The 13702-nt window shown below is 44.0% G+C and overlaps 1 protein-coding gene across 1 annotated transcript in view; it reads left to right on the forward strand.

The window, feature by feature from the left end:
• The first annotated feature begins 4327 nt into the window (after positions 1-4327).
• The window catches only part of ELAC2 (elaC ribonuclease Z 2), a 26823-nt gene continuing 17448 nt past the window's right edge, over positions 4328-13702 (forward strand). The window contains exons 1-8 of the mRNA XM_008588539.1: positions 4328-4604; positions 5207-5257; positions 5393-5463; positions 6261-6325; positions 7517-7574; positions 8526-8594; positions 9506-9625; positions 12494-12552. Coding sequence (XP_008586761.1) covers positions 4378-4604; positions 5207-5257; positions 5393-5463; positions 6261-6325; positions 7517-7574; positions 8526-8594; positions 9506-9625; positions 12494-12552 — 720 coding nt within the window. The 5' untranslated portion in view covers positions 4328-4377. The remainder of the gene's footprint in view (positions 4605-5206; positions 5258-5392; positions 5464-6260; positions 6326-7516; positions 7575-8525; positions 8595-9505; positions 9626-12493; positions 12553-13702) is intronic.

Genomic DNA, 13702 nt, shown 5'->3' on the forward strand with positions numbered 1-13702 from the left:
ACGGTGATCATCTTAACATGAAAATCTGATCATTCCACTGCCCAGGTGAATACCCCTTGTGGACTTCTTACCATCTTAGAATGAGATACAAACTTTTTGTCCTTTGTCCCTAATGCAGGTGCAGTCTAGAGGGACATATGCACAAGTAAATGATGACAACTCAATGTGTCCCTGCCAGAAGGAGAAAGGGGAAGGCACTCTGAATCTTCAGAGATAAGAGAGACATTGTGAGAGGAAGGGAGAGAGAGAAAAGGAATGAGAGAGAATAAGGGAGGGAGCAGGGGGGGAGAGGGGAGAGGGGGAGAGGGCAGAGAGAGACCCCACCATTCATTACCTTGACTACCTCCTTTAATTCTTATGACAATCCTGGGGAACTAGGTTCAGAGTGGCTGAGAAATTTGCTCAAGAAATTTGCCCAGACCAGGGCTCATCTGGGCCAGGCCCAGCACTCAAAGTCCAATGATATGGATTACATCCCCCAAGTTTCATGTATTAGTAGCTTGATCCCCACTGTGACTGTTAAGAGGGTAGGAAATCCTATTATGGTAATTGAAAGGTGGGGCCATGAAGAGGTGATTAGATTCTGAGGACCATGCCTAGTGAATGGTTTAATAATGGTGGTCATGGGTATTTTAAAAGAAAAATACATGAGGAGCTATCTCTCTGCTCCACCATTTTCTGCATATGAGACCTCCGCATTGCTGTAAAGCCAACCCTCAAGAAGACCCTCACCAGATGCGCTCCCTGGACTGTGGACTTCCCAGCCTCTAAAACTGTCAGCAATAAATTTCATTTTCTTCAAATCACCCAGTTCCAGGTATTCTGTTATAAGCAACAGAAACAGATGAATGCATCATGAACCCCTGACTGTACCATGCTGCCTCCAATCTGTGGCACCATGGGCACCCTCCTCTCTGGATAGCTCTGACACCCTGGGCCATCAGCGGCTCCCACACAGGACACCCTGACACAACTGGGTTCACCTCCAGGGATCATAGGATCAGCCTCCCATGCCTCTCTTTGCTTAGGACCTTGCACCGACATTTCTCAAATTGGGGTAATATAAGGAACCCAATTAAATGAAAAAAATATATACGTTGAGGTCCCTGAGAATGTATCTGTGAATTCCAGTTTGAGGTAAGAATTACGTAGTAGGGCTGACTGGTTAGCTCACTTGGTAAGAGAATGGTGCTGATACACCAAGGTCAAAGGTTTGCATCCCCACCAAAAACAATCAAACAAACAAGCAAACAAAGAATTAAGTAGTAAACACTGGTGCCTTTGGAGATCACCTGGCACCAGCAGGGCCATACATAACTAGAAATGCAAATGTGGGCACTGACATGGGTGGCCATGCCTGGTTACCGAAGTGCCCCCCTCAGGCCTGTAAGTGATTGTATTCACTATTTTAGAGTGCCTTACTGAAGATTTCTGCTAGAATCATCAGACCACCTAGCATAAATGGACAAACTCGCAGGGATCTGGCCTGAATAATCCTGGCCTGCAGGAGAAGATGAAACCTCCAGGGCCCTTCGTGTTCTGATTTTTGCTGACTTCCAGCCACATCTCTTGGCCCTGCCTTTATCCCCACTTCATCCTGAGTTATCCTGCAGTAATAGCAACTGCTTGAGGGGCAAAATGGTGAGTTGGCAGAAACTAGCATGGAAACTAGCCGGCCTGGGTTTGCATACTGACCCCTTACCTAATAGGTGTGTAATCTCAGGCAAGTTAATCCCTCTCTGCCTCAATTTCTCATCTGTGAAATGGGGATGAGAACAGGACATACCTCACAGGAGCATTGGGAGGACTGGATGATTTGTACATACATAAACATGTGGAAGAGTGCCCATCACAGAGTGCCCACTCCATCAACTATGAGACAAAAGTCGCTGCTTGGATCCACTCCTGTCTTTCATACCTCCATGCTGTTCCCTGTGGCTAGAATACCTTACCTCATCTTTCCATCCTAGAGATCTGTCAATTTTTTCCAATCACACTACGTGTTCTGTGAGAAGCCTCCCCCAACACCATTCTTCCGTACCCAGAGTACACCACTATTAACACACATACTCAAAACAGTCATTTAGTTGTGGGTTGGATGCGACTCTCAACATACAAAATCAGCTATGCAAAAAAATATTAGTATATTTCTTTTTTGTTTGTTTGTTTTTTTGGAGGGGGCACCTGGATACATATGTTTCTTATACCTTCACTTATTTCTATTTTGGGCTATATTAATTGCCAGTATCATTGAACTCTGAAAGTCTATTGCCTCAATTTCCAGTTTCTCTGGTGCCCTAATGGTTAGACTCCTTCTATTCCAGCAAGTCTGGAGAAACATTTTTTTTTTAACCACCTCTAAGAGTCATTTTTAAAAATTTTTTATTATATGGAAACACTTTTCTGTCTCTGATTCTTTCTCCTATGCTTTCTGGAGGTACCAGTCAGACCAATCCCCTTCAATAGCACATCTATTGTCCTGATTGAATTTTGGGCCCTGCTCAATTGCAAAGGGACAATCTCATTTAAGTTACTGACTTCTTCCTAATTTCCTCATATTTACTGTCTTCCATAAGCCAGGTCCTGTCTTAGGAGCTAATTATACAGCAGAGAATCAGACAGACAAAGCCCTGTCCTTAAGTAATTTACATTCCACTATAACCTCAGATTGAGAAAGTCCTAGCTTTTGTTTCCATAGACCAGGAATAAAAATATGGCCCAGGATATCAGTATAGAAAGGCATAATGGGCCCTAGAAAAAACATGATAACCTCCCAATCCTTCCCTAACTACTTCTGGCTCTCAGAATTTCATATAAGTAGATGACAAAAAACGATTCTTCCTATATTTTTAAGGTACAAGCAGTTTGGGATTGCCTGACAGATATGCACCTAGGACACCAACAAAATAGAGGAACCAGAATTTTTTGTGTGTGGAATTTGATCTTTTTTTTGTTTGTTTTTTGGTGGCTGGCTGGTAAGGGGATCCAAACCGTTGACTTTGGTGTTATAACACCACACTCTAATGAACCGAGCTAAGTGGCCAGCCTGGAATTTGATATTAAAAAAAAAAGATGGGTCATAGTAGTAATCATGGGAAAAATCAATTTTTGCACTTCCTAACAGTTTAAAAAAAGTTTAGCATTGCCTTTATTTTGAATACTTATGGGAAAGGTGGTGTCATGATCTCCTCAGTGCGTAATCCCTCAACAGGTGTAAAGTACATCTGCAGAGTTTTCCTGACCTTCACTGGGATGGTTATTTCAAATACAAAACGTGTTTTCACACACTGGGTGATAATCTCCCATAGGATCAGTTTCCTATTTCAGTGGAGCTTCCAGGTAAATAATCTCCCCCCATTTGAGGGAGCTCCCTGTATTTCTGGTGGCTTTAACCCAGATCTCTTTCAGGGAGAAATCCTCATTAGCTACATAAGGGGGTAGTAGGTCTGTCTTTGCTTTTCAAAGGACCCGTACTGGGATATCCAACCCCTGATGCCCCTGGTCAGTGTTTCTTTAGCAATAGTAGTTTGTTTAAATATATTTCACGTGGGTTGAAACATTTCATTTCTTTTTAAGTTTTCTACCATTTATGGAGTGCCTCTTCTGTACCAATGCCACTGAAAGCACCGTCAATATATTAGGTGATTTAATTCTAAAAATCTCCTGAAGGAGGTACTGGTACTATCCCCCATTTTACAGATAAACTGAGGCTCCAGAGACGTCAAGATCACTCACTCAGTTAATAAATGACCCAAGACTCTTGCTCCAGCGCTTCTCTTAACCCCTAACTTTGCTTTTCTTTACAAAAGCAACCAAGAACAATCATTTGAAACATGTATTCATGCCAACAGCAATGGAAATAAAATTACCTGCAGCTCCCATGATACGCTCCATACAAAATATCTCCTTATGTTTAATCGTCACAACCACCACAAACAAGAACAAAGTCTGAGAGGTGGACTTGCCTAAGCGCCCGGCTCATAATTGGTGGAGACGGGATTCGAACCCCCCACAACTACAAGCGCCCAGTACCAGCCCTTTCTCCCAGTATGGCCGCTTCTGGGCTTCCGCTCCCGGAAGTTCCGCCCCAGGTAAAGGACTACTTCCGGGATAAGTTGACTCAGGGAAAGCCGGAAAGTGACAAGGGGCGGGGCCGCTCGTGGCGCTCTAGCATTTCTGCACTCTATAGCCATCGCCAATTGACCAGTCCCGAGTGACAAGACTCCTCTCTATTGGATGCTCAGCCTAGCGTAGGCGGGCATCTCAGTTCGAGGAGCGCTGATTGGCTGGACCCGCCATGCGGGGCGGAGAGGCGGTGCTTGGGGCACACGGACAGGAGGGACCGGCTGCGTTCTCCGTCCAGGTGTAGACGGGTGCATGTGGGCCCTTCGCTCCCTGCTGCGGTCCGCTGCCGGACGTACCATGTCGCAGGGGCCGGCCCTCCGCCAGCGGCCGCCCAAGGACCCGCTGCGGCACCTGCGCACGCGGGAGAAGCGCGGGCAGTCGTGGGGATCCGGGGGCCCGAACACCGTGTACCTGCAGGTGGTGGCGGCCGGCGGCCGGGACGCGGGCGCAGCGCTCTATGTTTTCTCCGAGTACAACCGGTCAGTGCGCCGCGCCCGGAGTCTGACAGGGCCTCCGCGGCGTCCCCTTACCGAGCCCCACTCCGACGGACCCTCCATGCTGTGCAACCCGGGAGCATCGTGGCACCTCCCTGGGCTTGGGTTTCCTTACTTCACACGTGTGGGGCTACGCTGTTGCAGCGCTTCTGCTTTTTTGGTGGGTGGGAGATCCTAGATATGGTTTCCGGGAATCGGTAAAGAACTTCAGACGGGTCTAAGAGGGCTCTTCCCAGCCCTTGGGCTCCGGACTGGCTCTTAGCACGCTCTGAGCTGGACCCCCTTCCCTGCATCCCAAGGCCAGGGCCTGTTACTTGGCATGAGCGGTAGATGGATCTGCTGAGGAGCTCATGGGGGAAAGGACCCATCTCGCCCCAGCACCAGCCTACACAGGCTTCCCACTCTTCCCCGCCTCTGCCAAGGAGGTTTTAAAACCCACTATCCTACTAGCAGAAATGTACCCCAACAGTACAACATGGATTTTCAGGGGTTTTTTTTCTTTCTTTTTACCAGAGCCTACAATAAAGCGTCTAGTCGGTGTTAGAGATTTTAATCTTTGAGTGGCTTTTGTCATGTTCGTCCTGTAGGTACCTCTTCAACTGTGGAGAAGGCGTCCAGCGACTCATGCAGGAGCACAAGTGAGTCAACCATTTGCTTTGGGTCGGAGATGATTATGGGCTTGAAAGCTGAGGTGAGAGGCGGGTGGGTTTTTGTAGCAGAAGTGGTCTTTGGTCAGTCCACTCTACCCTGTTCAAATGTTTTCACTTTCTCAGGCTGAAGGTTGCTCGCTTAGACAACATATTCCTTACGCGAATGCACTGGTGTAATGTTGGGGGTTTGTGTGGTGAGTATATTTTTTGCAGGGTCAGAGGCTAGTGGGAAGTTTCTGGGATTTGAACCTGTCTTGCCCCCCTTCCCCCACTTTTTTTTTTTTTTTTTGCCCATCTTCAGGGGAGTTGGAATTCTTTTTATGCCAGCCCAGTCAGCTGCAGCATGGGGCATGAAAAGCTGTGATTCAGAAGAGCAGATTTTAACATGGGTACTGCCTCCAAGTGTTACCATGCATTTGGTTTGTTGGGTTGCTGGGTCAGAGGTTTGTGGCAGTAAACCAGACAGTGTAGTGGCGATGATTACAGTGAATGTATTTGTTATGGAGGAATCAGCAGATGCCTATTATCCAACTTACCCAATTATTCATGTCCATCAACTGGGAAGGTCAAAATTGTGTTGCAGCCAGATTCTGAGCTTGGTGATGTGGATAGGAAGGAGTGGAGCATTGGATCAGTCCCTATTCTAAGGGCTGACACCAGGGTGAGGCAAGCGAGGCACGTAGGGAGCAAAGTTTAAGGCCATCCTTTCACTTGTGTGACCCTGAGAGTGACACCTCACATTTTGCACACTAGGTGCCTCACTGCCTCACCCTAGTATCAGCTCGGCCCATTCCAGAGGCATATGGAGAATATTTGGTGTCCTGTATATCTCTAGCTGGCATCACTTCTGCTCTGCACATGTTCCCTGATGACTGTTTAGAAGCTGAAATGATGACACAGAGATAAATAGCTGGATGAGTGAGAGGTGCTCCTCCTGGCAGAGACTACAGGTCAAGTTGATAAAAGGTCTGACTTCATTCATCCTTTTTAGGAATGATTCTTACTTTAAAGGAAACCGGGCTTCCAAAGTGTGTGCTTTCTGGACCTCCACAACTGGTGAGTCTCTCCTGATTCACCTTTCAAAGCCAACTCCTCCTTTTTTAATGTTAGTAATGAGAATTTTCATTTTTGCAAATCAGTCTTCTGCCTTCCAGAGATAACTGATAGTGAAGTAACCACTTCACCTTTCAAGTTAAATAGATCTAAGTTCAGAACCTTATTAGCTGTGTAACCTTGAATGAGTTACTTTATCTCTTTGAGCCTCAGTTTCTTCGTCTATAAAATGGCTATAATGTCATAGAGTTGTTGTTCAGGATTAAATGAGGTAACCCATATAAAGCACTAAGTCACTTTATTAGATGTTTGGCACTGAGTAGGTTCTCAAAAAATGGTAACTTTTGTTCTTATTTATTAAATTTCAGACATCTTTATTCCAATCACAAAGTCCTGTTAATTCTGTCTCCACAGAGAAATCCATCCATTTGTCTCCATCTCACTGAAGCCTTTGTTACTCTCCTGTCTACTGCAATAGCTTTCCATATCCACCCTTGCTTCCCTGTAATCCTTCCACCACACAGCAGCTGGAGAGATCACTTTAAGACATCATCGCAGCTTGTCACTTCCCAACCTAAAACCCTTCAAGGGCTCTTCATTGCAATACAATCTAAGCAGCCTAATAATGACCTACAAGTCCTGTAGGCCCCGGCCCTTGCTCACACTTACATCTGAATCTGTCACCAAGCTGCAGCTACATGGGTCAGTTCTAACCCCATCCCAACCAAAACCCCTGTCCATTTCAGACCTTCATCCATGCATGAGTTCCCTTTACCTCCTCTCCTCCCTGCCTGTATCCTTACTGAACCCTCAGGGCTCAGCTAAAACGTCAGTTACTCTGGAGCTGTCCCTGATTCCCCAGAAAAGTGAGATCCCAGTCCTCTGCAATTTTCATCCTTCTTGTAGCACACATACAGTCGTTGCCACTAAGTTGTTATTTGTGTTATCATTTATTTTATTTCTGTCTCCTCCATTGGGTTCATGAGAGCATTTTCTTGCTTTTCACTGCTAGATCCTTGGCATCTAATGTGTAGTGGACACTCAGTAGTTATTTGTATAAATGAGGATCAAAATGCTCATTAAAGTTTATGTTGCCACCTATTGATATCTTATATATTTGAATACATTGCTGTGTTCTGCATTTGTGCTACTGTAACTGCTCACTTCTTCATTTTATATATATTTTTTTTTTAGGAAAAATACCTAGAAGCAATCAAAATATTTTCTGGTCCGTTGAAAGGAATAGACCTGGGTATGTCTTTGACTATGACTTGTCATCTACCTTCTCTACTCATATATGCCCCCAACCTCTCACATTAGAATCCGCTAAAAACTGAACTGAATCAAACCTTAAAATCAAATGCTTCAGCAACATGGGTGGATGTGAAAATATTGCGTTACACTTCCTGTGCCCCCACCTCATGCTGCAAAAGTATGGACTAGGTGGGCAGGAGTGATTTGAAAATTGTGATGTGTGCTGTGTGTATGACAGTCTCCATTCAGGCCCCTAGTTTCCTTCTCTGTCCTCAGGATGGTTGTCAGAGAGGAATTGCCTTGATTTTCTTGCAGGAGGAAGGGGGTGTGAGCAGAGGCACATAGGGACCCTCTGTACACTGAGCCTCAGCCCCAGCTGTTCGGGAGGCACACAGCCTGGTGGGGGGTTGGGGGGATCTCACCGAGAAAGCCTGCAGGGCCCTGGCCCTTATCCCGGAGCCTGTGTGCTTCTTCAGCTGGTTAATGCTCCTTTATAGAAGCTTTGATATTTTATTTCAAAATGTATAATGGCTCTCACATTCTCTGGCATCACGGGCCTATTTGTTAACTTTGAGCCTCTTAAATTTGAGTATGGGTTTTTTTTTTTACTTTTTTTTTTTAATGGATTCTCACCACTGATCATAAACATGTCTTTTTATTTGTAGCAAATACAAGGGTACTTCAAAAAGTTAAAAGAAAAATTTGTATTATCTTTCAATTCTCTTTTCCCATGAACTTTTTGAGGTACCCTTGTATGAATGGCTGATGAAAATAAATTTTTGTTTGCTTCCTAAAAATTGTAATCTACTTAGAAATTCTGGTTTTAGTAGCAGATTCCCACCAAAATTCCAAGGTAATTCAGTTGCTTGTGGTTGTTGATCTTGGAAGTTAATTTTCACACACTTCTTTACTGATTAAATCGCTTCCCTGTCGTGTGGTTTTCATGTAGCTGTGCGTCCCCACTCTGCACCGGAATACCAGGATGAGACCATGACAGTGTACCAGGTCCCCATATACAGTGAGTATGACAGCCAGATTTCCTGGAGGAGGAGGGTGTAGGCCCTAAGTAAGGAAAATGTGGGTGAGATAAAACGTTTGAATACTTGCTTTGTGTACCCTATTTTATGTTCTGAGCATGATTAGGAAATTTAGCTGAGGAATTAAGACATGGTTCATACCCTAACGTAGTTTATAGTCTTACCAGCAGGCTTGTTTAACTCAGGTGAGTGATGGTAATTATATTCTGGAATATTTACATAATCAAGAGCTGTCACAAAGTAGACTGTATACAGATTTGCACATTCATTGCTTGGGGTTTATTTGCCACAGTTGTGCACCCACCACTTCGATGAGTGGATTCTGGAGAGGAGTAGCCAGATAAATAATGTTTAAAAGAAACTGATAAGAGCAACCTAAAAGAAGTGTTCTCGAGGAGTCAGAAGCTCCTGCTAGCCTTTTCAGGTGCCAGGGTTGACTTGGGTACAGAAGCAGTCTACGTGTCAGTCTTGTCCTTGAGTCTGGCTAAACACGTTTCATGTGTGGTGTTATGTACCCGTGAAGAGAACACTGAGCAACGGGGACATTTCCTTGATAGTGCTATCTAGTACGATGCTTGACGAGTGCTGGAGAGCACACAGCGAAGGCCAGAGAGGTCCAGAACCTGCCGGGGAGACGAGGTATACGCTGACCCCTGTGCAGAAGGAGGCGAGGAGGGGAGGGTGTGACTGGAGCAAGGGCACAAGAGCTTATGGAAACGTAAAGATAAGGTGTTGATACATCCCGGAGACCAGGTGGGGAGGCAACTAGTTATTTACTTCTGTAGTAAAAGGCGTACTGATTTAATTGGCTTTCTCACATGTGAACATCTGGTCTTTGGCTGTGAGCTCATCCTGCCTGGTGTGTAATTTGATGGTTTCCTGACCTGACCAGGTGAACGGAAGTGTGGAGAGCCCCAGCCATCACAGAGTCCAGAGAGCCCTCTCGGCAGGCGCAGTCCAGAGCAGTCTTCAGACTCTGGATCACCCAAAAATGAGCAGCACCCTCCAGATGGTAATGGCATAAGCAAAACAGAACACCGGGAAGGACTTGCATTTTCTTTATTCTTTGCCTCTTTTTTTCCTAATTAATTTATTTTTAATTGACAAATAATAATTATGTATATTTATGGGGTCAGTACTGTCACTTCTCCCAGGGTGACAGAGACGTTAAGGATTACTCAAAGCCCATTTCTCCAGGGCAGTGAGAGGCCCAGAAGGGGTTAGTTCCAGGAGATGACTTCTTCAAGAGAGAAGGAGTTCAGGGAAATAACCCCAAACTAGGTTTTCTCTCCATTTTTTTGTCCAGGCAAAAGTTACAGAAAAGAACACAGGTGGTTGTAAGGATTACTCAAAGCCCATTTCTCCAGGGCAGTGAGAAGCCCAGAAGGGGTTAGTTCCAGGAGATGACTTCTTCAAGAGAGAAGGAGTTCAGGGAAATAACCCCGAACAACTAGGTTTTCTCTCCATTTTTTTGTCCAGGCAAAAGTTACAGAAAAGAACACAGGTGGTTAATCAGTCATAGTGAAAACATAGACAAACCGGCTACATGACAATTTTCATTAAAGCAAGTGCAACTTAGAAATAGCTGAAGCAATGTACCATCAAAGGAGTCATAAAACTAAGCTATGTGACATACAAAAGAACCAATGAGATGATCGTTATGGCAACACTTAGTTCCCTAAGAAACTTAGAGGAGTAGCTGAAGGTGAACTGTGGAACCAACCACTAATTGGCAGAGTAGCCTTGAAGATTTCAGCACACACATTTTCCCATCATTACGCTTAGCTGCACCAAGGGCATCTACCCTTAGAGCAAGCACTTTTGCTGTGTTACAGTTTTCTTATCCACACCAGAGACTTTTTAGTCCTGTGAAAGTTTTTTTCTGATTTTTTTCCCAAGCTTAGCATTTCTGTGTTAGGCCTTGTGAGATACATGTGTTTTATTAATGTTAGTACCCTCCACACAGTACTGAGCTTCCAAAGCCAATTCACAGCCTTGGCAGGCCTAAAACTTCGAGTTCAGTTTGCCCAGAGGAGAGCAGAGCTAGGCCAACTGATTCATATAGGGGGCTTTTGTCCTTTTCATTATTATAACTGCTAAGCTGGCAAAACAGTCAAGTCAATGACTGGATCTGCGCCTTGTCTTTCAGAATGACATCCTACCAGGAAACTGAATTAAAAGTCCAAGATTACACGTATCAAAGGAATTGGACTGCTTAAGGATTCTTTTTTCCAGCTTTGGGAAAAGCTTGATAAGTTCCTTTCTNAAATAATAATTATGTATATTTATGGGGTCAGTACTGTCACTTCTCCCAGGGTGACAGAGACGGTAAGGATTACTCAAAGCCCATTTCTCCAGGGCAGTGAGAAGCCCAGAAGGGGTTAGTTCCAGGAGATGACTTCTTCAAGAGAGAAGGAGTTCAGGGAAATAACCCCGAACAACTAGGTTTTCTCTCCATTTTTTTGTCCAGGCAAAAGTTACAGAAAAGAACACAGGTGGTTAATCAGTCATAGTGAAAACATAGACAAACCGGCTACATGACAATTTTCATTAAAGCAAGTGCAACTTAGAAATAGCTGAAGCAATGTACCATCAAAGGAGTCATAAAACTAAGCTATGTGACATACAAAAGAACCAATGAGATGATCGTTATGGCAACACTTAGTTCCCTAAGAAACTTAGAGGAGTAGCTGAAGGTGAACTGTGGAACCAACCACTAATTGGCAGAGTAGCCTTGAAGATTTCAGCACACACATGTTCCCATCATTACGCTTAGCTGCACCAAGGGCATCTACCCTTAGAGCAAGCACTTTTGCTGTGTTACAGTTTTCTTATCCACACCAGAGACTTTTTAGTCCTGTGAAAGTTTTTTTCTGATTTTTTTCCCAAGCTTAGCATTTCTGTGTTAGGCCTTGTGAGATACATGTGTTTTATTAATGTTAGTACCCTCCACACAGTACTGAGCTTCCAAAGCCAATTCACAGCCTTGGCAGGCCTAAAACTTCGAGTTCAGTTTGCCCAGAGGAGAGCAGAGCTAGGCCAACTGATTCATATAGGGGGCTTTTGTCCTTTTCATTATTATAACTGCTAAGCTGGCAAAACAGTCAAGTCAATGACTGGATCTGCGCCTTGTCTTTCAGAATGACATCCTACCAGGAAACTGAATTAAAAGTCCAAGATTACACGTATCAAAGGAATTGGACTGCTTAAGGATTCTTTTTTCCAGCTTTGGGAAAAGCTTGATAAGTTCCTTTCTGTCCTGAGATCGTGTCTAATGACTGAGAAAAGACAGACCTTGTACACTGTGCTTTTATGGATGGCATGGGGTGAAGACTGATACCCACATTTTCTTTACAGACTTTTTTTTTTTTTTTTTTTTATAAAGATGACCGGTAAGGGGATCTTAACCCTTGACTTGGTGTTGTCAGCACCACGCTCACCAAAATGAGCAACCGGCCATCCCTATATGGGATCCAAACCCACGGCCTTGGTGTTATCAGCACCACACTCTCCCGAGTGAGGCTCGGGCTGGCCCCTTTACAGACTTTTTTAGCTTTTGTCTTATATCGCCTATTATTTTACTTGTTTATAAAGCACTTTTCTCTCTTCTCCTCTCCCAGGTAAAGTGTGCCATTTTTAAAAAATTTCATTTCCCAATCTAAAGTTTTTCTGGTTAGAGTTTTGCAGTTTTCATTTACGCAAATCTCAACATAAGTAGGAAAGAAAAAGCCTGGGGACTATTAGTGTCTTTTTCAACCTTAGTATTGGGATGGTAGCATTCATTTAATTTACACATGAAGTCAAATTAAGTATCAGGTGGTATCAATTTTGAGGCCTTTACAACCTTCATATTTACCTCATTCAGTGTGGTTTTCCTCAGGTGTTAGCCGGAGAATAGGTGGCAGGGACCCCTCCTTGGTCGTAGCTTTCGTCTGTAAGGTAAGAGAGCCTTTCTGTTGACTGTGGGGGGGGCTGGAAGTGCGCGTGTGCATGGTGGCCAGCGTGCCAATGTGGTGGGCAACCTCCGATTAGCACTTTTCCAGTAATTCAAAGGTAGCAGCTCCTAAGTTACCTGTGCCAAGAAGAAGCACAGATACCCTGTTTTTCAGAGTACCACCTATATACTTTTATATCCTTTTAAAAGGATTCTCTTCCAGTGCTCTGTCAGTCTGTGTATATATTCTTTATATTTGCCTGTGGTCAGTACCCTTGGAATTCAGAAATAAAGGCAGCTATGTTTGTGTTCCTTCAAATCTTTATTCAAACTTTTTCAACTCTGTTTTCGTTTATTTCATTTCACTAGTAGTTAAGGTGCTAACAGATCAGTTTTAACATTGGCTAGCATTCACACAGGCTGTATCTGCAACTCTGAAATTCATCAAATTCCATGAAGAATTTTATTACAATAAGCTGTTTTTGAGATCTGACTAATAGCTTATCTCTAAGAGGACTTTGCATTAAAATTTTATTACAACACAATCTACAACAAATGCTTTTGTCTAATCCGTGGTAAGACTACATTGTCCTTTTGTTGGCTTTGATTTTTCTTTTTTTTTAAGAGAAGTAATGTTGGTTTTCAGTTATATTTGGAATTTCCATCCAGATTCTAACACCTACGAGTGAAAACAATTATGAAAGGTCAGTAGTAATATCAGTTGCAGGATCATTGCCAGTATCATTCCCATCATCATTCCCATCAATTTATTTGAATAATTGTAATTTTTATAAAAGTTGTCAGTATTGTCAGTAAGCCCATTACTTGTGTGTTTCTGAGATTTTAGTCAGTGAAATACATTTTCTAACTATTTTATATGGTAGTCTTTAAATTGTATTAGACCCTTGCTGCCTTCCTAAGTGGGTCACACTGAGCATGAAATGTGTTTCTGCGTGATGGAGGCTCACTCTCACACGCGCTGGCAGCTGTCCCATTGGCAGGCAGCCGTACCCGGGAGCCACCGGCCCTGGCTTCTCTGTCTCCTCTCTCACTGTCTGCTGCCACTTCTGGGGCTGCTCTCATGGGTCAGCCCGTAGCCCCTTTCCCTCTTCTCATTAATGTGCTGCTTCTCAGCTGAGGGTTTGGAAAACAGTA

The sequence above is a fragment of the Galeopterus variegatus genome, unplaced genomic scaffold (assembly GCF_000696425.1).
Source record: "Galeopterus variegatus unplaced genomic scaffold, G_variegatus-3.0.2 Scaffold4889, whole genome shotgun sequence".
NCBI lineage: Eukaryota > Metazoa > Chordata > Mammalia > Dermoptera > Cynocephalidae > Galeopterus > Galeopterus variegatus.